This window comes from Cydia splendana, chromosome 8 (genome assembly GCF_910591565.1).
Source record: "Cydia splendana chromosome 8, ilCydSple1.2, whole genome shotgun sequence".
In the NCBI taxonomy this organism is placed as follows: Eukaryota; Metazoa; Arthropoda; class Insecta; order Lepidoptera; family Tortricidae; genus Cydia; species Cydia splendana.
Genome location: NC_085967.1, coordinates 11309771 through 11336912, shown reverse-complemented (window position 1 = coordinate 11336912; position 27142 = coordinate 11309771). Strand labels below are relative to the sequence as shown.

The window sequence follows — 27142 nt, the reverse complement described above, 5'->3', positions numbered from 1 at the left end:
ATTAATAAATTAGGTAATCAAAGTTAACTCCCATACAAGGACTCGTGCGGCGTCACTATTTTAGCTTTATAACTACGTATGAAAACTTTCGCTTTACTGATATAATATGTAAATTAAAACTTGGACTGTGGCGCCACCCAGGCGGGAGGCGGGAATGGGATAAATTAGTGATTAATAGCGTACAAAAGTGTCGTCCCATTAAAGTTGTCATTTTTCCCGCGCGGATTATTGTTGTTATAGCTAAAGAAAAATACTAACAGATTTTAGGTACATTAAAATCACTACTAGTTTAGTAATCTGCAGGTAGGTAGGTAGTTTGTATGAATTTGCAAGAGGCTATTTAGTGTAAATCTTGCAATTAATAAAGTTTTATCATTTCAATTTACGTTCGAATAAAACGATACAGGAATCCTCGAGACGAATTCATTTGTTTTTTTCCGCGGCACTGTGTATATCGGTCCTCGGTTCTTGTCGTTGGCCAGCGGTATGTGGTCGTCCAACCCCTGAGCGGCCCTCAGTTGGTTGGAGTTGGTCATCTCGAGGACCTGTCGTAGTTTCGCGATGGTCGCTGCTTGCTCGTCACGTTCCATCTCATTTATCAGCACCGGCAAATTCAGCGCGCACACCCACAGGTAAAACATTCCCACTAAAAGACAGAAAATTTAACTGGATTTGGAACTGGAACTTTGTAATAAATTTCGTCATTCCCTCTGACCGTTTGTGTATAAAACTGATTGGTATTACATTTATTTAATTACACAAACGGGTCTACCACGATATAATTTCATTGTTTTTATTTTTACCTTTAATTCCGTTTTTACATTAGGTAAATAAAAAAAAAGTTCGGGAAACATTTTTATAAGCTAATTTCGGATAGTTTAGTGGTGTTTTATCTCTGTTGACATTTGCTGGGATGTCAGTCTTTCCGTGACCACAGCTGGTGCAACTCAGCTGAAACGTCGGAATTTAAGGTAAAAACAATGAAATTATATCGCGGTAGACCCGTTTGTGTAATAAAATATGTGTACAAAACGCAAGAGTTTAAAGTGGTAGTACATTGTCAAAAATAAGGCGTCTCGGAGCATAATATTTTACACTCGCGTGCAAAAGTATTGCATCACTTTGCATTTTTTCGTTCGCACCCAATATATTTGTAAACTGGTTAATTTCTCTAAATTATTTTAATGTAATCATGTTCCTTGAAGTTTTAGCTTTACGAAAAGTAAAAAAACATGGAAATCGGCCCAGCATTTTTCAAATTATCGGCATTTTCCCGATTTGTGAGCGGTTTCACGTTATCACGCGCACGAGTTGCGTTACCCTTGACCCTTATAAAACGGGGGTAGAGAAGGGGTTGTTATCAGTCACTTATCAGAAGTCGATCGTTACATATCTCCGCGTATTTTCCCGTGAAAAAGACCTGGAAAAATGGAAACCACTGAAGCTGAAGTCCGCCAAATCATCCAGCCCCTGCAAGCGGGGCGTAGCCAACGTTCAGTAGCTGCCGAGCTGAATTTAAGCCAATCTGCAGTTTGCAGAGTTTACCAGAGGTTCCAGGGGACTGGATCCTTTACTTCAAGACCAAGAAGCGGCCGCAGAGAGTGTACATCAGAGAGGGACGACCGCTTCTTTGTCACAACATCTCTCCGAGATCGACACCAGACCAGCATTGCCATCCAGCAGCGTCTGCGTGAGGTACGAGGAGTGGCTGCCAGTGAGTAGACAATAAGAAGAAGACTTAAGAAAGCGAACTTGACACCCAGGAGGCCCGCAGCGGTGCCCAGATTGCTGGCGCGACACCGTACAGCCTAAAGAGAGTTTGCTGAAAATCACAAGGACTGGACCATTGAGCAATGAACCCCAGTTCTCTTCTTGAAAGAGTGCAGAATGTGTTTGAATGGATGTGACCGAAAAGGAAGAGTCTACAGAAGGCCAGAAGAACAGTTCGCTCAATGTTTCTTCTCCGAAAGGGTCGCCTATGGCGGTGGATCCGTAATGTTCTGGGGCGGCATTTCCTACGACGGGCGGACAGAACTGGTTTTCGTGCCTGGCGGGGGCCGTGACAGTGGATTGACCGTTGCCAAGTACATCACTGATATCCTGGAGGAACATGTTATTCCTTATGCCGGTATTTTTGATGAGGGGTTCATCCTAATGCAGGATAATGTCCCGTGTCATACCGCTAGGGCCACCGCAGCCTACCTTCTCGAAGTGGGCATCGACACAATGGACTGGCCAGCGATGAGCCCGGACCTTAACCCCATTGAACACGTGTGGGACTACCTAAAAAGGAGGGTTCGAAAGCGGAATCCTGCCCTGGTCAATGTTGAGGAGTTGAAGGGAGCCTTGCTGGAGGAGTGGGACGCTATTCCTCATGATCACATTAGAAAATTAATTACGTCTATGAAAAACCACTTGGTTTGTGAAAGGAGGCCTGTGGGTGGCAATACCAAGTATTAATTTAATAATAATAAACGATATTGTATTAAAAAAATGACTTTTATTCTCAAGTTTCCGGATTTATTTTTGGAGCATTATGCGACTACTTTCAGTTTTATGATTTTTTATAGTCTTCAGATTCGAAATTTCATTGAATTTACCATTTTTCTAATGCGTTACATTATAAGCTTTCAGTTGATACCAAAATTTTCAGAATCGGGTATAGAATTACAAAGATATTGGGTGCGGACGAAAAAATGCAAAGTGATGCAATACTTTTGCACGCGAGTGTAATGTAGAAATCTTCACTTCACCTACTCGAAAGTACTTTAAAAAAAAGTTCTTTCAACCCCGGTCTCCTCTATATGAATGGCACCTATAAGTCCCTTTATAAGAGAAGAAAATACTTACAAAGAAAAAAGCCGCCGGCGACACTAGCGCCGATGAGAAGTCCTATGTCCATAGTGTTCTGCTTGAGAACCAGTAACCCGGTGGCCATCAGGACTGACAAAAATAGCAGCCGGATTAACTCTGCCAGGATAAATCCAATAAGGAGTATGTTTTGGAACTGTCAACGTAAAAATAAAAACGTTACCTCTTCACATTGATATCAGGGGGCCTACTGCGAACACCGAAATTCGCAAATTTCGGGCATCTTTCTCTTTTACGCCAATTATTGAGAAATTAGAGTGTCAGAGATAGTTGCTCGAAATTAACAAACTTCGATTTAGGCGGTAATAGCTCAGACGGTTTTTGCCATCCAAATCTTTTAAATCTCTAATCTGGATATAAAAAAATATTTTTACTTATCAAAGTAAAATAACAATACAAGTAGAATAACAATTCTAGTGTTTATTTTAATATCCTTACCGTATATGCCCCGTAAATGAATAAGATACATGTCACTATGTACAAACACGTGACTGTTATCCCGTAAGTGATATACCGGTTGAAATCTAGAAATCAGAATTTATAGGTAGTAAAAAACTTACCTGAACCCCTCTTCTATGTAGGTAGTAAGTAATGAAGTATTCTGTTAAGCGTACCGTATTAGAATTATAAGGTTTGTATTTTAGGCTCATTATTTACTGAGCAAAAAAGGTAAGATTAATACTGTTCACTTCTAATTTTAGGATCAGAAAAATGTAATATTAAAAAGATGTTGTAAACTGTACACAATTAAGTACCTGCAAACACCGTTTTTTACTTAAGTTTCTACATAATATAATTAAGTAAGTACGAGTACATACTACTAACTTATATGTAGGTAACTATTGTAGGACAATAATATAAATTCGTTAAGTATATATTATGTAGTACGCCGTGGGTGGGTTTAGACGTTATTATGTATAAAAATAATAAAATATACTTCACGTGTCAAAATATCATCTATATAATCCTTTGTATAAATTAATATCAGGTTGTGAGTCCACATTGCGATGTCATCCTTCGCTTGGTCGGGGTGTGTGTAGGCCAGGGCGCACCCGATCAATACTATCAAGGCCTGCACCTGCATAGGCAAATTGTAGGTACTATTACGAGTATTTACCTCTTATGATCGATAGTTTTCTTGTTCTATGTCAGATTCGTTTAGATACAGTCATGCGTCACGCTCCGTGATTGTTGACCCATTTAGGGCCCTAGCTAAATTGGTTCAATACTTACGCTATGGAAGCCCAATCTAGCTAGAACCCTAAATGGCGCAACAATCACGGAACGTGACTGTACATAAAATTAACAATACAGTCAAAAGTTACATTGTTATTGTATGTTTATACATACGTACTTATGTACGTAAACGAATCTTGAAACTTATAGTTCCCGTTTACAATACAGTTGTAAACTAGGAGTTAAACTTCAAAGTTCGGTTATATGTATATCTTATTAATCTTAATACCACACCGGTAGCAAATAAGCATAAAGCCCGCCTAATGGTAAGCAGTTCCGGACTTACCGTATTATAGGCCAATATTAGGCCATGGACGTTTACAACAAGTTTACAACATCAGGAGGACTATCACGTCAGTGTTGCCGACCGCCGAGCCTTTAAAAAACTTGTAGATAAACCTGTTTTTTTACGACAGACAATAAGTGAAATAGTAAATAATATGGTCGCTATAGGGTCGTTCTCTCATTTCGTGCAAATCGGTGATGTTCTCTCGATTTGTAAATTTTCTTTTAAATGGTAAATTTTTGGGTTTTCATGCATTGTGGATTCATTTATTGACACTTTTATGCTAAAGGCACCTTCGTAACCTTAGTCCTTTTCATTTAATAAGACTGGTGGTAATGAACTACGCGCTGGTAATGAAATGGGCATGGATGGTAATTTTATCAGTGGAGGGTAATGAAATAAACTTATGAAATCGCAATAAAAAAACTTTAGTTACTGAAAATTAACACCATTAATATAATGAACAACATTAAAATCACGTGTCTTAAGCGCTGTGCAGACGATCAAGCCGACTTAACAAATACTCATTTAACAAATACTCTATTCAAATGCTCTAAACACCCCTTTAAGATATATGCAGGTACCTAAGTAGTCTGGACCAACAGCATAGAAGCCCGAAAAACTTACTTTGGTGTTAAGACCCCTTACATTTTGGTAAATTAGATCCAGTGAAGGTTTCAAATCAGGATTCCGAACTAAGTATTACTGGTTGGTTTTTGTCTGACTCCCATTGACGTTGGATTTACGAAATGACCACGATTATCGGGCTACATAGTTTAGAGACTCACTTAGAGATAAATTTAAGGAAATTGACATAATGACAGTGCACTGTCAATACATTTATGAGAATATTATGTATGTACATAAAAATATTGTAAATTTTAGGAAAAATTGTGAAATTCATAATATTAATACTAGAAATAAACATAAGCTCGCAGTGCCCTTCACTCGGCTCCATAAAATTAAAAAATCATTCATGGGTAATTGTGTAAGATTTTATAATAAACTTCCAAACCATATTACTGAATTATCTATTAATAAATTTAAGAATTATGTAAAGCGTAAACTTATTTCTAAAGCTTATTATACCACACAAGACTACATGAATGATATTACAACGTGGGATTAATTGTTATTCGAAATGATTATTTATTTATTAGGTACATTTGATTATTGATGAGGAAATGGATATTCCGATGTAATACTATCTACTTCTTTTGTTACTTATGCTTTTTTTTGACATTTAGATTTTATTCTAGAAATTCTAGACTAGTATTTTTTTATACAATCTTTTTAATGTTTGACGATTCTTTTGTGAAATTCTTAGTGTTAAATTTGATATGTATAATAATCCAATTTTATTATGGAATAATATTAACATCAATAAATTGCTCTGATAATTAGATTAAGATTAATTACGATTCATAAGAGCTTGTTGCTAGGCCTACATGAATAAAGTATAATTTTGATTTGATTTGATTTGACTCCGGCTTGACAATCGCGACTTATGATTTACCACCTAGCTTGTAGCGATTGTCAAGCACAATATACGTGATTGAAGACGTATTTCGTATTGTTTATTTATTTAATGATTACACCGCACTACATCAGTCTTGTCACCAACACACTGAGAAACTACATACTTTAATTTAAAATTAACATCCAAATACACTCGACTGCCAATCCATCCACCGTAGCTCCATAAACTCGCAAAATCTCAAGCACTCATGAGTTAACAGGAGATGCACCAGGAGAAGCCTAAGGGTTATATTTCTAATGTCCGGTACAAAAAGTCTTACAAGCCTCTCTACTAGTTCAAGGCAGCCAGAGTCTCCACGAAAAGCCCAACAAGCTAAAAGTAGTAGGCTTAAGTTGTGCCTCACCTGACTCACCTCCAAAGAAATGAAGCCCAGGGTTCCTAAAATAAATATTTTTAGGTAATACATCCTAAGGAAATTCTTTTGGACCTTTTCCAATAGTAGAATGTACGTTGACTCGTAAGGGATCCAGGCTAATGCTGACGCCTCCAACTTGCTTCTGACCAGAACATTGTAAAAAACTTTTATGGGGCAAGGGTCATGGAATTCTCTGACAATGCGAGTGACAAAGCCTAATCTACTGAAGCTACAGTACCAAGTGCTTTGATATGGTCGTGAAATGTTAGCCGCGTATCGAATATGACCGCAAGATCCTTTACTGAGACGACTCTTGAGCATGTGTAGGAAATAGGGTTTGATTAAAACTACACACTTGACACTTAGCCGCATTGAAAGTCAGTTTGTTACCCCGACTCCATTGGCACAGAGATGATGAAACATCCTCCTGCAGCAACTTACAATCCTCCTCCTTCTCAACTCAATATACCAATTTAAGATCGTCGGCGTAGAGTAGACAACGAGCGTTATGGATAACCGAGGGCAGGTCATTGACCATTATTCTAAATAGGAAAGGCCCCAAGATTGAATCTTGGCTGTCACCAGAACGAGTATGGTACGGATCTGGTACGAAGTTGCCATGCTGGTCGTTGCGTGCTGCGGTTTATCACGCAGATAACTGGCAAAAATGTTAAGCAAATGTGGATTGAACCCAATAGCGTCTAGTTTGTGTAGGAATACATCGTTACCCACACGATTGAAGGCTTTTCGGAAATCATAATACAGGACGTCTATCAGGATACCCATATCCAGATGCTCTGAGATGGTGTCACTGTCAACCAAGGTCAGGTTAGTTTTCACAGACCGTTTCACTCTGAAACCATGCTGAGTGTTGCACAGGCATAATGTTCACTTGTTTCGACAACGTGCCATGGAGTATGGACTCAAACAGCTTTGCTAAAGCTGAAAGAAAAGAATACCTTGACTTTGGGATCGGTCTTACCCGTGAAATCTTCCAATGGAAATGATATGTACTTGTGGAGAGTAGGTACCAGATTAAGCATGGAGTGTATTGGACCATTCAAATGCTCTAAACACCCCTTTAAGATATATGCAGGTACCTAAGTAGTCTGGACCAACAGCATAGAAGCCCGAAAAACTTACTTTGGTGTTAAGACCCCTTACATTTTGGTAAATTAGATCCAGTGAAGGTTTCAAATCAGGATTCCGAACTAAGTATTACTGGTTGGTTTTTGTCTGACTCCCATTGACGTTGGATTTACGAAATGACCACGATTATCGGGCTACATAGTTGGAAATAAACAGGATTCATACATTGTCGAGGGTACTCCTATTTTGAAAGTCTTGGAGTCCCCTTTGAGCTTAAGTTCATCGACAGTGCACCATGAATAACAGCAGGTATGCCCGTATGTCCTCCGATCCTCAAGCTATATTCCACAGATGGATGAACTTGCGATGGTCCACCGCCCTGAGAGGGATTTTACACCGCTTTTTACTGCTGGTATCAGTTTTCTGAGATTTATCACGCACGGATTGGGAATTGTCGCTTTTGACGGCGGAGGCACTATTATTGTTTATCGGCCTGTGTTTATGTTTCTGTAGTTTCTGCCCTTTATTCCAAACATTTGCCCCGTTCTCTACCTTATCGTCGACAGGTATCAGATGATTCCAACTCACTTAGTATCTTAGTAACGTGTCAAATTTCTCAGCACAGTCCTTGAGTGCGGTCTGGTATTATATATAGAGCGGCAGATTATGTTAATCTACTGCGCTCTAGTTAAATCCAAAAAATCACCAGTTGGGCTCCCCTATATATTATTACATAGTTTTAAATGTTTACACCAACATTCTATTTATAATAACTTAACCCTCTTTCCATTAAATGCACTGCCTCATATACATTATCATTACCTTCTAAATTCGTTCATTACCTTCCCTGGCAAAATTGGAAGGAAAAGAAATGAATGAAACAGATATGAATGAAGTTTTGGAAGTTTTCGTCGCCTAGGTCGGTTGATATCAGACCTTGATTTCGCAGAATAAGCCACACGAAAGGCAACCCTAAAACACATCAATTAGGTATAATTTTAATAATGTACAATTGGTACTTACTGTATAAATCACTAGATGGCGATGAAGATTTATCTGAACCACACTCCTTCCCGACACGAGAGAACGTAGGTATTTTCGTCAAAAGCAACATACGGACGTCCGCTGTGGTAGCACGCGGCCAACTGACTGACGAACAATGTGTTGTATCCGCGGGAAGTGCTATATACCCTTGCTATATAGCAAAATATAGCTAATCCATTTCTCGCCTCGGTAATGAAGAAATTGCTTGGACCATCACTTATAAGGCTGTATAGTTTTATTGTTAATTTCTTAGCGTATAATATTATAGGATATAAAACATAACTATATTACTTGTTTACTGAACCAACAACAAGTTTTCTATTTTTAGTATCTTAAGGTTCAAATGGAGGTCAAAGTTTAACTTCACGCGTTACATGCAGAGAGGAATGAAAATAGTGGGGGTTAATTGTAAATATAAAGAAAATAACCACCTTTTTAGAATTGTTCATGGCGGGCCAATATACTTTAGGTCCTATGTTACAACCTTGCATTAACAGATATTCGAAAACACCATCACATTTTTGGTAAATTGCAAATAATACCGATTTGCACGAAATGCGAGAATGACCCTATACCTATTACCATTCTGAAATCTTTGTACTAAAGGGTCGGCAACACGCATGTGACTTCTCAGGTGCTACAAACGACTTGTAGGCTAATATTGCGCTGTCTAACTCTATGCTTATTTTCCACCATTGTGACATACATTTGATTGAGAGGCGTAAAAATGTTTAATTACTTACTAAAGAAAATATACCGATCAAAATACCTCCCAAGCGTAAAGAAAACCAAAAGCAACAGCTATAAACAAATGCCATTTTTAAATACTCTTAAAATTTGTGCATTTTACATGATTTTTTGTAAATTGTTTTCTGGAACTACACTATGTAATGACTAGAGATTTAGGACTAACATCCATCACAAATAACTGAACCATCAATACTAACTTGCCTGTTACATGTTGTTTCGGAACAAATACGATAATTTAATAGATATGGATCTTGATATATGAACCTGATTACCGAAGCTTTTAGGGGTCTGCTGTCTGCTCGCTGAACATGTATGTGATTCATTTAACTTAGGTTATAAACTCTGGGATATTACTGATTCTTCGTCATTCAAAAGTGCAGAAAAACTTCGCCTGGGGATAAAACCGTCGTTCATCAACAGTAATTGTAGTGTCAATCGGAAATCGATCAAGCCTCATGTTATACGAGTATAATTACCGAATTATATGTCGAATATGCAAAAGTTATGTTATGTAATTAAGGCATAATTAGAGTGACAGAGAAATCCGTCTCTGTCTCCAATTTGCGAAATTCGGTGTTCGTGGTAATAGCGGTTTTACATTTATATTATACGGACCCCCTTATTTAAAATTTTAGTAAGTATTTTATTTTTATGAAATGGAACCTATAGGGATGTAGTTTTGTTCTTGCTTGACTTGCTTAATTATATCAATCAGGGATTGTCCTGTCATGCGATGAATAGTTTTAATAGCTAGACTAAATCGATATTAATTTGTTTGCAGGGATTATGGCCGGGTACAGTGTGATGGACATAAAACGACATAAAGATCAGCGTAATTCAACATTTTAGGAAAGTAAATAGATACCTACGTAAATATTATGAACCAGAAATCTCAAAAATAGCCTCTGTCTGCGGCGTCGATCGCAGATAAACTATTTTAGAGAGTTGCTAACTACTTACTACCTACTTATATAAAGAAACATTTAAGTACAACGGAGAAAGGTAAATAGGTAAAAAGCCACCTCCATAAGGTGAGCACGAGAAAAAATAAAAAATAGGGTGAGTGCTATATTATTGGCCATTACATAGTAATTGGCCACTCCTAACGTATTTCTATTAGTGGCCAATAACTATAGCAGTCACCCTATCATCAGTATGAATGACCATAGGTATCCGGTTCGAACTTCGAAGGACCATAAAGTGGTCCTTCGTGCCGGATATGATCATACTGTACATAATGATCGTTGACTAATATATCGTCAGGTGACAAGCAAAACTCACTAATTACCACCACAAGTTCATAGCCATAGTGAACCATATTAGTACTAAAAGAAGGTCGACTTTTGTTTAAATTTTTTTTAGTAATTAGTGACTTTTGCTTGTCATCTGACGATGGAGCATAGGCAGGCAAATCAAATTTTACATTTCGAAGATGTAAACAGCAGTGTGGTGACAGTTTTCCTACGCACAAACCTAAAATCAAATAGTAAGAGATATTAAAGATACTTAACTTAAGTCCCTAGAGATCGTTCAGGGTAATAGCCGTAACACACTACCGCACCAAGGTCACGGTGTGCCGCACCCATAAGTGAGAGCGAGAAAGAGATCTCTTTTTCGATCTCACATGGGTGCGGCGCACTAAAGGTTCCGTCACACAGGCGCGTTTTGCGGGCGGCGGGTGAGCGGGGTGCGCCGCTTTTACATATAAAACGCTCACGCCCCACCCGGAAAACGCGCCTGTGTGACGAAGTGTGAATGGGGGGCTTTACTCTGGTGTTCCGTACATATTCCGAACGCACATAAACCAAAGAGTAGTATAATATATTCTACCGAGTGTCGAGTTATTCATCGACCGCCATATTGGTCGCGTCGCTTTGTGATTCATTTCTTTGTTTTTGCTCATTAATGTTGTTTAAAGTGTAATATTGATAGCGTATTATGCAGTAAATTAACGTGGAAGTGTGCAGATAACGAAAAATTGATCATGAAACGCGTTTAACCACCATTCTGGCGTCAACGTCGGGTACCTCACGCCGGTCCTTGTAACCTGTAACGTCCAGCTATCGCCTTACAAGATCCTCAAAACTCAACTACCGAATAAGATTTGAATGAAACAGAATGAGAATGGATGTTTAATGGATATGACCAAATAACTGGAAGAGACGCTTTTACTTAAAGTATTTTGAAAATGAAGACTACTGAAGACATTACTATCGGAATTGACTTAATATGAATAGTATTTACTGAAGACGTTTACCGAATTGAACTTACTGAAAAGACAAAAAATCTACTTATGACAAGGCAGTATGGCTTAGAGCTTTAGCCTGTCCTGATGGACGAAAAAAAAACTACCGAGTGTCATTAGTGTCAATGTCATGTCAATTTCCAATTCCAATATTTCCATTGGGTTTTCATCATCATTTTAGGATGATTTTAGGTATATGGGCTTGGCCGATCACTTTGTTGATGAAAATAATATAATTATATACCAAATAATAATAATATAGTGAGCTTTCAAAACTTATCAATTATTTGTGATAATAATCAAATATTATAGCAAAATGGAAGAAAAAACCTGTGCAATACAAAGTCTGCCGAACGAAATAATAACATTGATACTAGATAGAAATGATATCCGCGATATTCTACGTTTCGGAGCAACTTGCAACCGATTCCACGACTTCGTGAGGAGTAATCAATACTTATGGAAAGATATGACAAAACGAACGTAAGGTCAAATTTAGTTTAAATTAAGGATATCTTCAATAGTTCAGGTAGAAAAAAACATAATGAAATGTAATGGATTATTACAGGTTGCCAGAGCCTCTATTTAAGATACTTGAAGAATATACTGAAGGAGATTGGTTGGTTGAGATCGAGGGGTATCACACAGTAAAGAAGCAGGTGTATTTGGAGCTTATTGCAATGTCCCCACAGTTTTATGGGTATTGAAACTTTTTTGACTCATTTTAGAACAAATTCTGAATATTTATTACTTACCTCAAGTCTGTCTACTATCATCATGCTGAGCCAGCACCTTTTCTTTGCCACAACACATGGTTTCATTATGTATTTTTAGTAATTAGTTTGCATGCTTTTATCTTGTGCTTTTTTGGTGTTATCTGATGTTGGTACCATGTATGTTGTGGATATGAATAAAGAAATTATCTATCTATCTACTATACATGTCACAGTCAACCATGGAAGTCCCAAATTAACACATTTATTGCCACCCAGCCATACAAGACAATCAAGACAGCCAGGCCACAAAAATGTAGTCATATATAGCTGTAGTACCACAATCCCGACTATTGAGTCGTCTGTCATGAGAACGAAATCATGAAATACATGATAGTCGGGTTTTCGGCACTGAATGTGTTAACTTTAGTACTTCCATATTCGTTTGGGTTAAGGCTAGATCAAATCAATTCCAGTAAACCCAGTCCTTATTAATTTACACTTAGCTAAATATTAGTTTAGGAATAATTATACTTGTGTATGAATTATTTGATATTGAATTGTTTTTAGGCGGGATAATGATATTAACATTCAGGATGTGAGACCCTTCTTTAAAGCCGCCCTGGTCAACAGATTCAGCTTTAATTTCGCTATATACATTCTACAAGATGTAATCAGAAAAGGCAATATTATGATTAATAATAATTGCAAGACAGTCAAGAAGTAAGTATTTCTTTTCCCTTACTCTAAATATTAAGATAAATAGTGTAGAATTTATAAGCCCCCTTTGAGCCCTATTAAGATATTTGAATGAACACTTCCTAGATACAGTAATACAATATATACATAGTATGCATATATTTAATAAATCCTTCTATAGTGTTTACATTTGCTAGTTTTACTCACCTATATTAATTTTTTAATCTCAGGCCCTTCACTTTGACGGAAATGCACTATGCGAAGATTGTTCTGAGGCATTTAATTCACACATTCCTGTCTCTAAAGTGGGTGAGGGCTCATGTGAACAATGAACTGTCACCCGAGGCTGTCTGTAACTTCTTCATTCAGTGGGTTGACACCCTCCACATACACCCTGATGAACATATTGAAATAAGGGTAATCATATTTTGAATCTTTTCATTTGATATATGTTTAATATGTGTATCTGCCTGCTAATCATGTCAGTGGGCAAAGCAATTCAGATTTATTTTATTTTATTTTATTGGTATTTATGATGATGTTTTACACACTTGGAAACTACAGTTGTTATTTTTTAGAAGAGCTGAAACACTTATTTTTTGGTTAATGTGGTTACTCTATTGTTTACATTATACTAACTACCTATGTGTAAGAACATATTGATAGATTTCTTCAATTCTGAATTTATAATGTAATTAATTATGTTAACAAGCTCTTTCTTCTTGGTATTCTGTCCCAGTCCCAGTAAAGTAGTTAGTAATTAATCAGACATCAGTATCACAATTTTGTACGTTATGTAAGGATTGTCTATAAAGAATAGGTTTATACTGCTGACATGGTTGGCGATAAAACCACAAGTAATTAATGAAATACAGTCAAATAGTATTTTATCATTATTTGATAATTATAACATTTCAGATAAATGACTTGGTTGAGAAAGTAAAAATTATATTACGTGAAGATGAAATTAAAAAGGCAGCCGTAGAAGACGACGTCGAGAAGCAAAGAATTACCGAGAGAGATATTTTATCGGCCGTTACGCAAGTGGTGTATCATGACAGGCATATGGCCATTACCACTGCAGCTAATTTGGACACACTGGATATTGTCAAGGTATTTGTTTACCAGAGACTAGTAAATATTAAATACCAACAACCTCCATACAAAACAGTTTTCCCGAGTGCCTCATCAATCTCATCATTGTTGTAGATGGAGCTACCTATAATTTTTGCATTTTAGTTTTTTTACGTATGAAAACTGTCAATCAACTGCTATTTATTAAAACTTCCAAACGATAAACTTGATTAGCCTGACCTTGTCATAAGTACCTACAAAAGTAGATTTGAAGAATAATAAAAAGCATTAATCATAGTGAGCTCTTAGAGAATGTTTATAAATGTTAAACACTAGATGGCGTCATAAGCATAATTTTGTGCCTATGAAAGTGGTCAAGAAGGTCCTACTTTACTTTTCAAAGTTATAAATAGCAGCAGGATAACATTATTCATAAGCAAATAACAAAAATGCAAATAAAACATTTACTTACCTAGCGCCGCTAATTTAATACTTAATTATGCGTGATTAACTCCCGTGTTATAGTTAATATGTGTAAAAATCGTGTAAGTTTAAATCAATAAATTCTAGGTCCTGGACAATAAATGTGGTAATGTGCTAGTGGTTACTGCGATCTACCAGGCAGTCGCAAAGAAATGCGGCGTGAACTGCGAGCTCATCGCGTTCCCCAACCACCTGTTTTTGGAGTGGCGCGATAACTCCGATCCTAAAAACCCGCAGGTATGATTATGATTATTATCATATATCACAATTATTTCCATTAATCTTATCATTATAGAAGAATACTAAAGTCGCCTGAAACTCGTGATACATACTCTAAACTCCGAATCCGAAGATTAAGCGTAGGTAGGTACTCGTTTATATTAAAGAGCTGTGTTGTGCCATGTAGGTATGTAGCTAAATTCTAGAAATGCAAATATAATCAAGAAAATATTGCTTTTTTGGACCTGCGTCTACAACATCTGCGTTATCCGAGCAGCATCCGTGTGTAGCTCACCACACAATCAGTTACTTGCCCGTCCGACAGTTACCGGTTTCTTCGCAACAGCTCTGCCTTTAACTGTTGAGCTAACATACTTATTACGTTGACATAAGGTTTAATATCGAATACCTTCTACATAACAAATACAAGCTATTTTCCATGACTATTTAAAGTAGTATGTGATGGTATCCACGCTTGCAGGTGTTTACAGTGGAGCCTTCCAGTGGGGAGCTGAATCGCCGCCGCCGCTGCCCGTTCTCGCAAAACGGGCCGACGACCAACTATAGATATTGCCCGGATTCCCTCCTCCAGTACATCTGCTCGTCGTTCCACATGAGCATGGGAGCTATTCGTAACTGGTAATCATGTATTCTAAAAAAGCAATTTAAATTATTAGGTATAATGTATAATCTATCATCACTAGAGTTGCGAGTGCGAGTCACGCACACAACCACATTGTGATGTAATGACAGCAGGATTTTGGAATAGGTAAATGTTCATTTTTCCTACAGAATTGCATTTTCAGCAGGAAACTGCAAAATGCAAGATTAACAAACAAGTTTCCATGCATTCACTTATTCGTTCATGCACTACCTTTTTTTGAAATTAGTACTAAGTATATAACTATATGCAGCAGTGTGTGCTCAACTCTTCTGCCGACACATTGCTATATCTCATAATGTAAGTACATATAAAAATTTGCGAACTTTTCGCCTGAAGCATGAAATGTAACACACTCTAACATGTTCTTATTTTTTTAGGAATACACTCAATGCTTTGCACCTATTGGATTTCCTGGGATCGAATCGGAGTACACACAGTTCATACAAGAATTTCTTGCCATATTTACTTGACCCAACCCATATGTCAGCGATGACCTCTCCTCTCAACCTGAAGCACGTAAGTTTTGATTGATTGAGACAAAGCATATTTCAGACATAAACCAGGCGCAGGCCTGGTGGCAGGACCGAAGGATACCGTTGGCAAGTTGCTGATAAAAATCCGATATCAACGGCCATAGCGAGCGCATCCGTGGTGCCAAGTTGCTGACAACCATTCCGGCTCATTAAATTGTTTCCTACCCATCAAGGCAAAACTAATGGGGTTGGCAACTGTCATAGGTTTACATAGATGGCGCCATCATAGCTTACCTCTTTTTCTATGAGATTTGGCTTAAAGGGCATAACATTCCATTGAAAAAAAAAATTGACAATTCTAGGGACTCACAGGGCAAGCTATGCTGGCGCCATCTGCTAAGTATTTCGATCGGCCAACTCCATTGATCCTTTCCACACCTCTCTTAACCTTGATAGCAATTTATTTTACAAAGAGTGGCACTTTGACTAAAGTATCTCCGATTGTGTTTTGCAGTTGAGCACTCCTCATATCGAGATAATTAGAGCACTCTCCAGGAATGAAGTGCCCGTTGATTGCTACAAGAAGAGAGTAAGTACCAAGTTTTTTTTGACCGAAGCGTAGCGAAGGTCTACGTTTTGACTCGAGCAATTTGCTTTCGTATGTCCGGATGTTCTCCTCTACAGGTCGCAATTCTTAACTGATTCTCATGAAATTTTGTGACCAGATTCTATCTTCTTCTTCTTCTTCCTCGCGTTATCCCGGCATTTTTGCCACGGCTCATGGGAGCCTGGGGTCCGCTTGACAACTAATCCCATGATTTGACGTAGGCACTAGTTTTTACGAAAGCGACTGCCATCTGACCTTCCAACCCAGAGGGTAAACTAGGCCTTATTTGGGATTAGTCCGGTTTCCTCACGATGTTTTCCTTCACCGAAAAGCGACTGGTAAATATCAAATGATATTTCGTACATAAGTTCCGAAAAACTCATTGGTACGAGCCGGGGTTTGAACCCGCGACCTCCAGTTTGCAAGTCCACGCTCTTACCGCTACCAGACCAGATTCTATGACTAAATAAAATGTTTTTGTCAATCCGGTTTTTGGATATTTTTAAAAATGGCGGAGTCGTGATACCTGTCGCCTAAACAAATAGTCGTATCGATATCATAAGAGTTTTTTCTTTTTGAGACATGTTTACAGAGTTAATAGCAAAAAATGCAGAAAAAAATTATCGCTGGTTTAGGCGGTATTTAGATATTTAGTTTTGTATTTCCGGATGTTCTCCTCTACAGGTCGCAATTCTTAACCGATTCTCATGAAATTTTGTGACCAGATTCTATGACTAAATACATTTTTTTTGTCGATCCGGTTTTTGGAAATTTTTAAAAATGGCGGAGTCGTGATACCTACCGCTTAAACAAATAATCGTATCGATATCATAAGAGTTTTTTCTTTTTGATATATGTTTATCTTCGAGCAACACGGAAGGGAGGCGGCATTCGCACTATTTCCCCTCTGCCGAGGTACAAGATTAGCGCGTCAATCTAATCTAGCGCGGGTAATAAAACTAGTTGCACTTGGATTTTTCACTAGACCGAGTCCAGACGCGCGCGTGAATACTGCTGCACAAAAATGCCTGTTTGCTCGGTTTTTTGTTATAAAAAGAGGTCGGGGACATCAAATTTACAAAAAGAAAGTGTTACATTTCAGATGTAATATTTTTTTTTTACATATCATACGTTTAATTACATTCAAACACAATTATTATATTTTAGTTTCATGTAATTGTTGGATTTATCGATTTTGCTCGCTCAGTACAAATTGCGGATCGGTCGAGCGACAAATCCGACTTCTCATCTCTCAGAATACAATAACATACTTCAACGAAAATGTGTTAGTGTGCGTGTTGTGATACTTGTCACTCGTCCGTACACAAAAAGAGATCGAGGTTTGCAAGATTTGTCTTTGAAGTGTGTCATTTTCTATGTATTTGTGTCGTCATTACAGATTGGATTTTGTATGTAAGTGTGTGAGAAGTGCGACTGTGTGCACCTTTCCCCCCGCGAAAAATGGCAGAAAGATTTGTACGGTGAGATATCGCTTGGGCCCCTCCCTTCCGATGTGTCGGAAGCCGGTGTTGCTCGAAGATGTTTATAGATTAAATGTCCAAAAATTCAGAAAATTTGTATCGCTGGTTTTGGCGGTATTTAGATATTTCGTTTTTACTTGAGAATGAGTAGCTAAATTTCGTCAGCTTTAGTAAGAACTATCATGGCGCATTTTGCAAACGTTCGCTTTTTTTGTTTGCATCGGGAGGTCCCTGGTTCCATCCCCAGTAATTGTATGCTGCTACACAACTTTTTGTATTTTTTTATACTTAAATTTCGTATCAATTGTTGTTTTTTATTTTATTATTTTATTTTGAAAAAATGAAAAAAATTGTATTTTTTATTTATCAAGCGCGGGCTAAGCGTATTCGTTTAATTTTTGCAAGAGATGATGGCTTTTTGCGCTTTAAAGAAAATTTGATTCTTGAATATACGGCGCCATACCTTTGGCCTCTATGCTCGTCTAGATGGCGACACCATTTTATATTTAACAATTTTTACTCATATCAGTAAAAGAACATGGGTCAAAATCATATGGGGTTCTAAAAATAAAAAAAATCATTTATCCATACATATATACATTTATTGATATTTTTTATTCATTTTCATTTTAATCCTGTATCGAAAGATGGCAGTAAATTTACAGCACTGATTTACAGTGACTACAAAATTTAGTACGACAATAACCCTCTACTATAGGGACCGTGGAAACTGTCCACACAGTAGGGTCTAAGTTTTTTAGACCCCGCCGTAAAGATAGACCTCAGAAATTGACCGAGCAAACCTTAAACCTCATGGCTGAACGACGCTCGCTACAGTTGCAGTCTCCCGATGACGCGGAGTCATATAGGCAGCTCAATAGACGTATATCTAAGTCCTTGCGACATGATCTGCGTCTCTTTAATACTAACCGTATTAAAGAGACTATTGAGCGAAACCAAGGCTCCAAAGTGTTCGCAAAGGACAAGTCTATTGGGCAAAGCCAGCTGACAAAGCTGAAACGGGAAGATGGCAGCATAGCGTCGAGCAAAGCGGAGGTTTTAGGTGAGATCGAGAGGTTCTATGGACAGTTATACACTTCGATCGCAAAGCCCGTTGACAGCTTGGTAGGAGATCCAAGAGCCAAGCTGTCCCGACATTATACCGAAGATATCCCGGACATCAGTCTGTACGAGATTAGGATGGCCCTGAAGCAGCTTAAGAACAACAAGGCGCCGGGCAAAGACGGAATCACTTCAGAGCTTCTGAGAGCGGGTGGAACACCGGTACTTAAAGTCCTCCAGAAGCTCTTTAATTCCGTCTTGTCCGAGGGCATAACGCCTGAAACATGGAATAGAGGCGAGGTGGTGCTGTTCTTCAAAAAAGGTGATAACAACCTATTGAAGAACTACAGACCCATCACGCTTCTGAGCCATGTCTATAAGCTGTTTTCAAGGGTCATCACGAACCGTCTCGAACACAGACTTGATGACTTCCAGCCTCCCGAACAAGCCGGTTTCCGAAAAGGCTATAGTACCATAGACCACATCCATACGCTGCGGCAAGTTATACAGAAGACCGAAGAGTATAACTTGCCATTATGCTTAGCGTTTGTGGACTATGAGAAAGCCTTCGATTCGGTGGAAACATGGACGGTGCTTGAGTCTCTTCAGCGATGCCATATTGACTATCGGTACCTCGAAGTGTTGAAGTGTTTGTATAGTAACGCCACCATGTCGGTCCGAGTACAGGAGCAGAGCACGAGGGCAATTCCATTGCGAAGAGGCGTAAGGCAGGGAGACGTTATCTCTACGAAACTGTTTACTGCCGTAATGGAAGACGCCTTCAAGCTCCTGGAATGGGAAGGACTTGGCATCAACATCAACGGCGAATACATCACTCACCTTCGGTTTGCCGACGATATCGTAGTCATGGCAAAGTCGATAGAGGAACTCAGCATGATGCTCGATGACCTCAACCGAGTTTCACAACGGGTGGGCTTGAAAATGAACATGGACAAGACGAAACTTATGTCAAATGCCAATGTTGTGCCCATCCCAGTCTCTGTTGGGAACTCGGTACTCGAAGTTGTTGACTCGTACATCTACCTAGGACAAGTAGTCCAATTAGGTAGGTCCAACTTCGAGAAAGAGGTCAACCGCCGAATCCAACTCGGTTGGGCAGCGTTCGGGAAACTACGTAATGTCTTTTCGTCCGACATACCTCAGTGCCTCAAGACGAAAGTCTTTAATCAATGTGTGTTACCAGTGATGACTTACGGCTCCGAAACGTGGTCTTTCACTATCGGCCTCATCTCAAAACTCAAAGTCGCTCAACGAGCTATGGAGAGGGCTATGCTCGGAGTTTCTCTACGTGATCGAATCAGAAATGAGGAGTTCCGTAGACGAACTAAAGTCACCGACATAGCCCACCGGATTAGCAAGCTGAAGTGGCAATGGGCAGGCCACATTGCACGCAGAGAAGATGGCCGATGGGGTCGAAAAGTGCTCGAGTGGAGACCACGGACTAGCAAGCGCAGCGTAGGACGTCCACCCACAAGATGGACAGACGATCTTGTTAAGGTCGCCGGAAGACGCTGGATGCGGGTCGCTTCCAACCGGCACGTATGGAGGTCCAAGGGGGAGGCCTGTGTTCAGCAGTGGACGTCTTATGGCTGAGATGATGATAGGGACCGTGCGCGTTGGAGGGTCTGCCATCTTGTGGTCTGAATCGGAAACATGTACATTGCCAAAGCAAGTTCTACCATCTACCGTTCTTGTAGGTACGTTTCCTTATGCATAGTATAGGTTCTGTCATCTTGTGGGCTACATCGGAAGCATAAACGTCACATTTACGCCTCACGCCAAAAATCTGACGGCTCTTATGCCGCCCCCTATAGTTCACGCACGCCCCCTATAGGGACCGTGCGCGTTGGAGGGCCTACCATCTTGTGGCCTGAATCGGAAACATATGTGCACATGTACATTGCCAAAGCAAGTGCTACCATCAACCGTTCTCGTAGGTACGTTTTCTTGTGCATAGTAGGTTCTGCCATCTTGTGGGCTACATCGGAATCATAAACTACACATCTACGCTTCGCGCCAAAGATCTGACTGCTCCTGTGCTGCCCCCTATAGTTCATGCACGTCCCCTATACAATCTATTCTCTTTAGAATTTAGATTAGTTAGATATTTAAATTCTTACTCGACTAAAATTAAAAGCATGAAACTCCTTCTATTGCGACTCGAGGAGGAACAAAGACTGAAAAGACTGGCAAACCAAACGCGCACGAAGCTTCTCAGTTGCAGTTTACAGGCTAATTAAAAGGTAATGTTGGTTCCCTAACATAAGTAGAGTTAGACCAAGAAAAGTCTGCAGAGATTTTGACACTGGCACAAATAACATTGGCACTGCGTGTGCTGTCAAAATCTCTGCAGACTTTTCTATACAATTAGTATGGCGACGTGGATACTTAAGTTGGGGCACCGACCGTACACTGACATCGGAATGATATTTTTATCACGTTATTTAGTAGTCATCGTGCGTCTCGCTTGCGCCAATACATGTACGGACAAGAACCAGCGAAATGCACGATAACTAAATGACATCAGTTAGACGTCATTCTGATATCAGTGTACGTTTGAATTGGCCTGTTAGCCAAAAATTGTTTCGTATGTCCATCTGTTCTACTCTACTGGTCGCATTTCTAAACCAATTCCCGAACTTTGTAAGCAGGTTCGATAGTTAAGGTTTTAATTGTCAAATTAGATTCTCTAAATTCTTCTAAACAACGAAGCCATACATTTACTCAGTTTTAAGCTCAGCTCGCGAGGTCTACAGCTCACAGAGCCACTAGTAATATGTCTGTAACCAAATTATGATCCGACATAATTGGTTATTTGTTCCACATCACTTTTGTAGCGCATTTTTGTAAAACAGGCAGTATTTTTATGCCGCTTCTAGTTAGTAAGGTGGATTTACAGGACCTTTATAAAATAACCAGATTTGCCGTCAAATTATACTGCCAGTTTTTTTTTAAGTTTCGACAAAAATGAGGCAGTTGAAACCCTCGTTTATATATGAAAGTAGAAAGACGGCATGTTTCGAGTTGATTTTTTTACAAGGCAACGTACTCCTTGGCAGCGCTTGATCTCCTTATCGCTATAATCTTATTTCGCAGTTCTCTATAAGACATCGTACGAGTAACGTGAAGTACGCCGTGGGGATGACTTGCTACCACACCAGATACGACTACGTGTGCATAATCCGCAGCTGGGACCTGCACTGTGCGCTCAAGTGGCAGAGCCAGATGACGGCTGAGAGCCTGTACTTTGGCGTCATGCAGCCGTTCTACAACGTCATCGCGGCCGACCAGTCGGAGCGTTATGTACCCCAAGGTAAATCATGGATAAAGATAACTCCTAACCCCCTTATTCATAAAACTTTACGGGCCTGATTTAGTTAACCCCTTACCGCATGCTATGCCATATATGGCGGATATGATATTCAACTCTATTGACAGCTATTAAAGTTCAAATTTAAACAAATTTTTTTTATTACATGCAGTAAGGGGTTAAATTATGTTTTATCCCATTCTTACAAATACATAAGTTAAAATGACAGATAAAGACAAACGATTATTAGCTAATTGAGGTATGTAGTGCGTTTATGAATAAGGGGGTAAGAGTATGCTTAATAACATTCATCTGAAAGCTATACGTTATATTTGACATAGAAGATGTAATATAAAATGTTTTTGGTTTACTATTGTAGTCGGGCGAGTCAAATACAAAGAGCAAGTTTAGATATTGACACGTGTCCATGGCGCATGGCACCCTTTCCCCGGTCAAGTTAATAGTAGGTACTAATAACCCCTTATTATTATTATTGTAACTTTTGGGCCTAATATATAAGTGCCATGTCGACCAAGCAGTGATCTATTGTGGCGAGTGTTACCTCCTTCTTACTTAGTTGATCTTGAAGGCTAAGTTCGCAAAGCATAAAAAAGTTAATCGTTATTTTTTTAATTGTATTTCAGAGTTTCTAAAGGAATTAGATCGGCCCAACCGTCTCTACCACCTCGAGGAAGTGATAGCGACTGAGTTCACCCATTTCGACGGATTCGCGTACGTCCCGAACGACGAGAAGCAGGCGGAGTTCCCGGACGACGAGCCGGTCGTGAACGTGTACCGCGAGCGAGCCGAGCTCCTCAACTAAACCGGGACCGCAACATGGTGGTCGCGTGGTACAACGCCCATTGATTGGCACGGGATTCTCGTCACTGTTGCCTTGAAATAAGGTTTAGGGTGCCAATAATGAAGTTAAAAAGTAAATGCTCAATGCAGAGTGCGCCACTGGGTCTGGGGTCTCTTGACAGATTAGATGACATATGCTATTTAACGTATGTTCGAATGCGTCCAAGATATTTTTGGGCTTATAAAACGCAGCGCGAGCTGGCATTATGTTTTCATAATGGTGGGCGATATTATGGCGGCAAAGATAAACCAAACTGTCTGTCAATAGACCGCCCTTTAAAGGCCAGAGTACACCGGCTGCGTGAGCGTAGACGTGCGCTAAAATGTTTGAGCCGCGCACGCACACGACACGCAAGCGATGTGCCGTTTCTGATAAGGATATGTATATTACAACGCGCACGTGCACGTGTACGCACACGCACCCGATGTGCACAGGCCTTAACCTTTTCGACGCCGTGTCAAACACAAAAGCTGTCACTCAGACGCCACGTCACCGAAGTGTCAAAACTTTATGTATATGCACGTAGGTCTATGTTGCTCTGTGGTCTGTGACGGATTAATCGGTCTTTGGCATTGAACCTGCGGTGCGGATATATCGTTCATTGGTGTCCAGAAGGTTAATAGTGAGCCATTAGCAGTTTTTAAACTCAATGGAGACGTGTCGACAATAGGTAGATTTAGCTTATAAATAGCAAACTGCCAGGAATACAGGGCTGTAGGTATTATTTCCGACGCTCCTCGCGAGTATTGTATGATACATATAGCAAATATTGTCTATTTATCTTATAGTGTCTGTCTCTTCTCATACTTACCTAAGTAGTGTTTCGCCATTTTGAAATCGGGTCGAAGACAGTATATATTTAAATTGAGAAAATTTTATTTATTTTATTTATGGTTACCTGATAATGATAACCTTTATGGTTTATATAATATTTCGAAATATAAGAATAATACGAATAAGAAATATTTTAGAAAAGCTTTAAAATCTTAAGCATTTAATAAGGACCTAGAGCTATAAATCTAGTTAGGTAGTTGGTTTGACGTTAGCTCAAATGGTCTACAACTCTACAAGAAGACGCCACCAAACACAAAATCAGCGTGTCATACATACAACATACATACATAGAGGCAATCTATACGTATGTCTTACATTTTTATTTTCTAAACTGTATTTTTATTGTTCTGCGTGTATGTGAATGCGTGGAAGATAAAATATGATGAACTTTATTGAGAACATGAAAGAATTGTTCTCAATGTCGACTGTGATTTAATAAAAATGCGTGAAGGCATGTGGTGCAACTGATGAAGTTTATACGAATGAATGATGTATCTAGTATATAAACATAACGTTACGCTGTATTTTTATTGGTAGGTATTAAGATACAGCATTGAAAAGGTGTACATGTGTTGTGTCAGGGCTCCTACAGAGAGCTATTGTAAATCAATAAGACCAAACAGTCATCAAGGTTTAATCGATTGGGAATTGTTGAAATCGTTATGGTATGGTATGGAATTTATTTAATTACGGCATGGTATCTTATGCCAGCTAATGCCCTTGTTGGGGTGTGTTCCCGGTACTTTTTTTGTGTTTATTATGAATTGTTCCTTAGTTAAGGATGTTTTTTGTGTATTTAAACATTTGACATTTTATAGATATAATTCATAGAGCATTTAGTAACTGGAGACGCCTTGGCTGTCATTTTCTGTACAAAACAGTCTGCCGATTTTTGCAGGGGAGGGGTACGTCAAATAGTGGCCAAACATATGGATATTTGTACGTAACGTATAAATAGCCATGTCAGATAAACGTCAGTCCATACAAAAGCTTGCACAATTGTGCAAGGTTTTCGGCAGAGGGGTAAACTCTTAACACATTCATTGCCAGCGACTCCCTAGGGGAGTTCACTGTTCGTAGGCGCTTTCCGCTACATACGGTTTTTCCCGTGTTATCGGCTACGCTCGTAGCGCGTAGCTCGGGCTGGCACTAAAGGCGACTCCGGTTATTAACCCATTCATGGCCACGAACCGCCGAGCGTACACAATACGCCAGGCCACCATACAAACCGTTTTTAGCTAAAACGTATGACTCAGCTTATGGGTCTCGAGCCTGGCGCGAACGGTAAATAAATCGCCGCTTATGAAGCCGGCCAGTTGGACAGCATTATGCAACATTTTTACTAACCACCGATTTTCTGTGCCTATCAAAAAAGAAACTAATTATTGCAGTTTGTAGGAGTGAATATTTTTACTTTCTACAAGCTTTTAATGTCTGACCAAGCTAAGTTGGCAGCAATTTTTATAGCTCAGCCTGTGCAAGTGTTAAGTTAAACGCCATAATTTCATTTAAGTTTGACATTTAAATTACACTTAGGTACTCAGCCTGTGCTATCAAAATCGCTGCCAACTTAGCTTGGTCTGATTCTATTTAACTTGCCGTGTTTTTTGTTGTTGTTTTTTGGGGCAAATCTTGGAAGTTAAATTAGACCCGTTTCCCGATATCCCGATCCAGTTCATAGCACAGTCGGTCAGGTTAGGCGGGTTCAAATTCCGGTAATCCATAGCCATGGTCACAAAATACGAAATCACTAAACAGCACAGGAGGAGTATAAAGTCGCCAACGAATAAATCGTGACTAAATAATATTTTCCATGTTACTCCAAAATACACCTCTAATGGGGGATGGGATGAATCACATCTTGAACTCTTGTGACAAATACCACATGAAAGATAATACCGCCGCCGCCGCTCGGATGCATTCCTTGTTTATTGTCCAAGTGTGTCCGATAAGCTTACACCTGGTCGGTCATGTATCTTTGTTTTGGTAAACGCCATTATATTAGTAACAATAGACAACTTAAAATGTATTATAGTACTTACTTTCTAATCTGCCGTAGAAACCACGATGTTTGAAAAAACTTGTAAATATTTGTCACAAACTATTTGTAATACAATACATATTAGTTAGTGGTGACTGTTTCAACCGCCTTGTTCTATATTGAAACGAAAAAAAATTAACCTTAACATCATTGTTAGTAGGTAATTGCCTAAGATACAATACAACGATCACCAAATATTATGACATAAAAGTACAGTGGGAGAAAATCCTCGTTGCCTTACCCCTCATACAAAACAAAATATTATTATACTACGGCTTGGTTCCTACAAATTGTTGCTTACCATCATCCAAACAGTAATCAGTTGTAAAATGGTACAATATCAAACAGCTTCAACATGAAATAAGCTTTAAAACCAGCCAATAAAGTTTATTTTAGCCTGCTACGGAAACATTAGTAGTTTTTACAAGTAGCGCCAGGCCACAGTGACCCATACCTTGAGCCATGTCAATAACTTCTGAAGTATATATATTTTTTGTATTTTTTAAATATAGATCTTTCTGTTTTCTTGCATCGCATTATGTATCTAGAATTTCAGTATATTTACTATATTGCACTGATAGTAAATCAAACTTGAATATTCGAGACCCTGTTTTCATTAAAAAAAACGTGTTTATAATTTTTTATCCTAATATGCCTTATAGAAATGGTTGTTAGCTTATATGATACTTACGTTATTACATCAAATTACGTTTCGTTTAAGTTTAAATCAGAATTTATTCAGGACTCACATGTGAGTCACTGGCCCTGCGGAACTGTTTGAGCATGACCCATACGCTGAGTCGCTGGCCCTGAATGGGTTAAATGATCTAAGATATAATTATATGTGTGTTGTAGTATATATCGTCAGGTGACAAGCAAAACTCACTAAGGGCCACCCCACATCTGGCGTCTTTCGGGCGTCGGCGTCGGTCAGCGCTATGGAAAATGACGTCGCTGCGCAGTTGCGTCGACGTTGCGTCGAGCAGGGCCATAGAGTTGTAGACGCCGACGCTCGAAAGACGCTAGATGTGGGGTGGCCCTAATTACCACCACAAGTTCATAGCCATAGTGAACCATATTAGTACTTATATAAGGTTGATATATGTTTTAATCTTTTTTTAGTAATTAGTGAGTTTTGCTTGTCACCTGACGATATAGAGTCTGTTTGGAAAGAGAAGAGCCG

At 39.0% G+C, this 27142-nt stretch overlaps 2 protein-coding genes across 3 annotated transcripts in view; one reads left to right on the top strand and one right to left on the bottom strand.

Annotated features, from left to right (window-relative positions):
• Positions 1–116: 116 nt before the first annotated feature.
• On the bottom strand, positions 117–9338 carry LOC134793165 (uncharacterized). The gene is made up of 5 exons (XM_063764751.1): positions 9165–9338; positions 3814–3949; positions 3310–3395; positions 2851–3007; positions 117–646 (listed from the first exon to the last, which is right to left on the bottom strand). The coding sequence occupies exons 1-5, from the start codon at positions 9237–9239 to the stop codon at positions 378–380; spliced, it is 723 nt and encodes a 240-aa protein (XP_063620821.1). The 5' UTR covers positions 9240–9338; the 3' UTR covers positions 117–377.
• Positions 9339–11609: 2271 nt separating this feature from the next.
• LOC134793142 (F-box only protein 21-like) overlaps positions 11610–27142 on the top strand; it is a 155441-nt gene continuing 139908 nt past the window's right edge. Inside the window, exons 1-11 of one of the 2 annotated variants that reach the window (XR_010144496.1) lie at positions 11610–11899; positions 11985–12116; positions 12700–12852; positions 13059–13245; positions 13747–13941; positions 14473–14622; positions 15086–15243; positions 15646–15784; positions 16256–16330; positions 22009–22225; positions 22867–25406. Coding sequence is in view for 1 of the 2 variants with exons in the window: in XM_063764716.1 (XP_063620786.1) it covers positions 11733–11899; positions 11985–12116; positions 12700–12852; positions 13059–13245; positions 13747–13941; positions 14473–14622; positions 15086–15243; positions 15646–15784; positions 16256–16330; positions 22009–22225; positions 22867–23045 (1752 nt within the window). In the remaining variant the exon portion in view is untranslated. Of the gene's footprint in view, positions 11900–11984; positions 12117–12699; positions 12853–13058; positions 13246–13746; positions 13942–14472; positions 14623–15085; positions 15244–15645; positions 15785–16255; positions 16331–22008; positions 22226–22866; positions 26803–27142 lie in introns of those variants that run through there. The other variant, XM_063764716.1, reaches the window with a different exon arrangement.

What these genes read in the sequence shown, in the direction of transcription:
- LOC134793165 (XM_063764751.1), bottom strand. Translation starts at nt 9,239, where the DNA reads ATGGCATTTGTTTATAGCTGTTGCTTTTGGTTTTCTTTACGCTTGGGA. An exon ending in TCATTTACGGGGCATATACG is followed by an intron (nt 3,008 to 3,309) that starts GTAAGGATATTA and finishes TTACGTTGACAG; the next exon opens with TTCCAAAACATACTCCTTAT. An exon ending in CGCCGGCGGCTTTTTTCTTT is followed by an intron (nt 647 to 2,850) that starts GTAAGTATTTTC and finishes TCTGTCTTTTAG; the next exon opens with TGGGAATGTTTTACCTGTGG.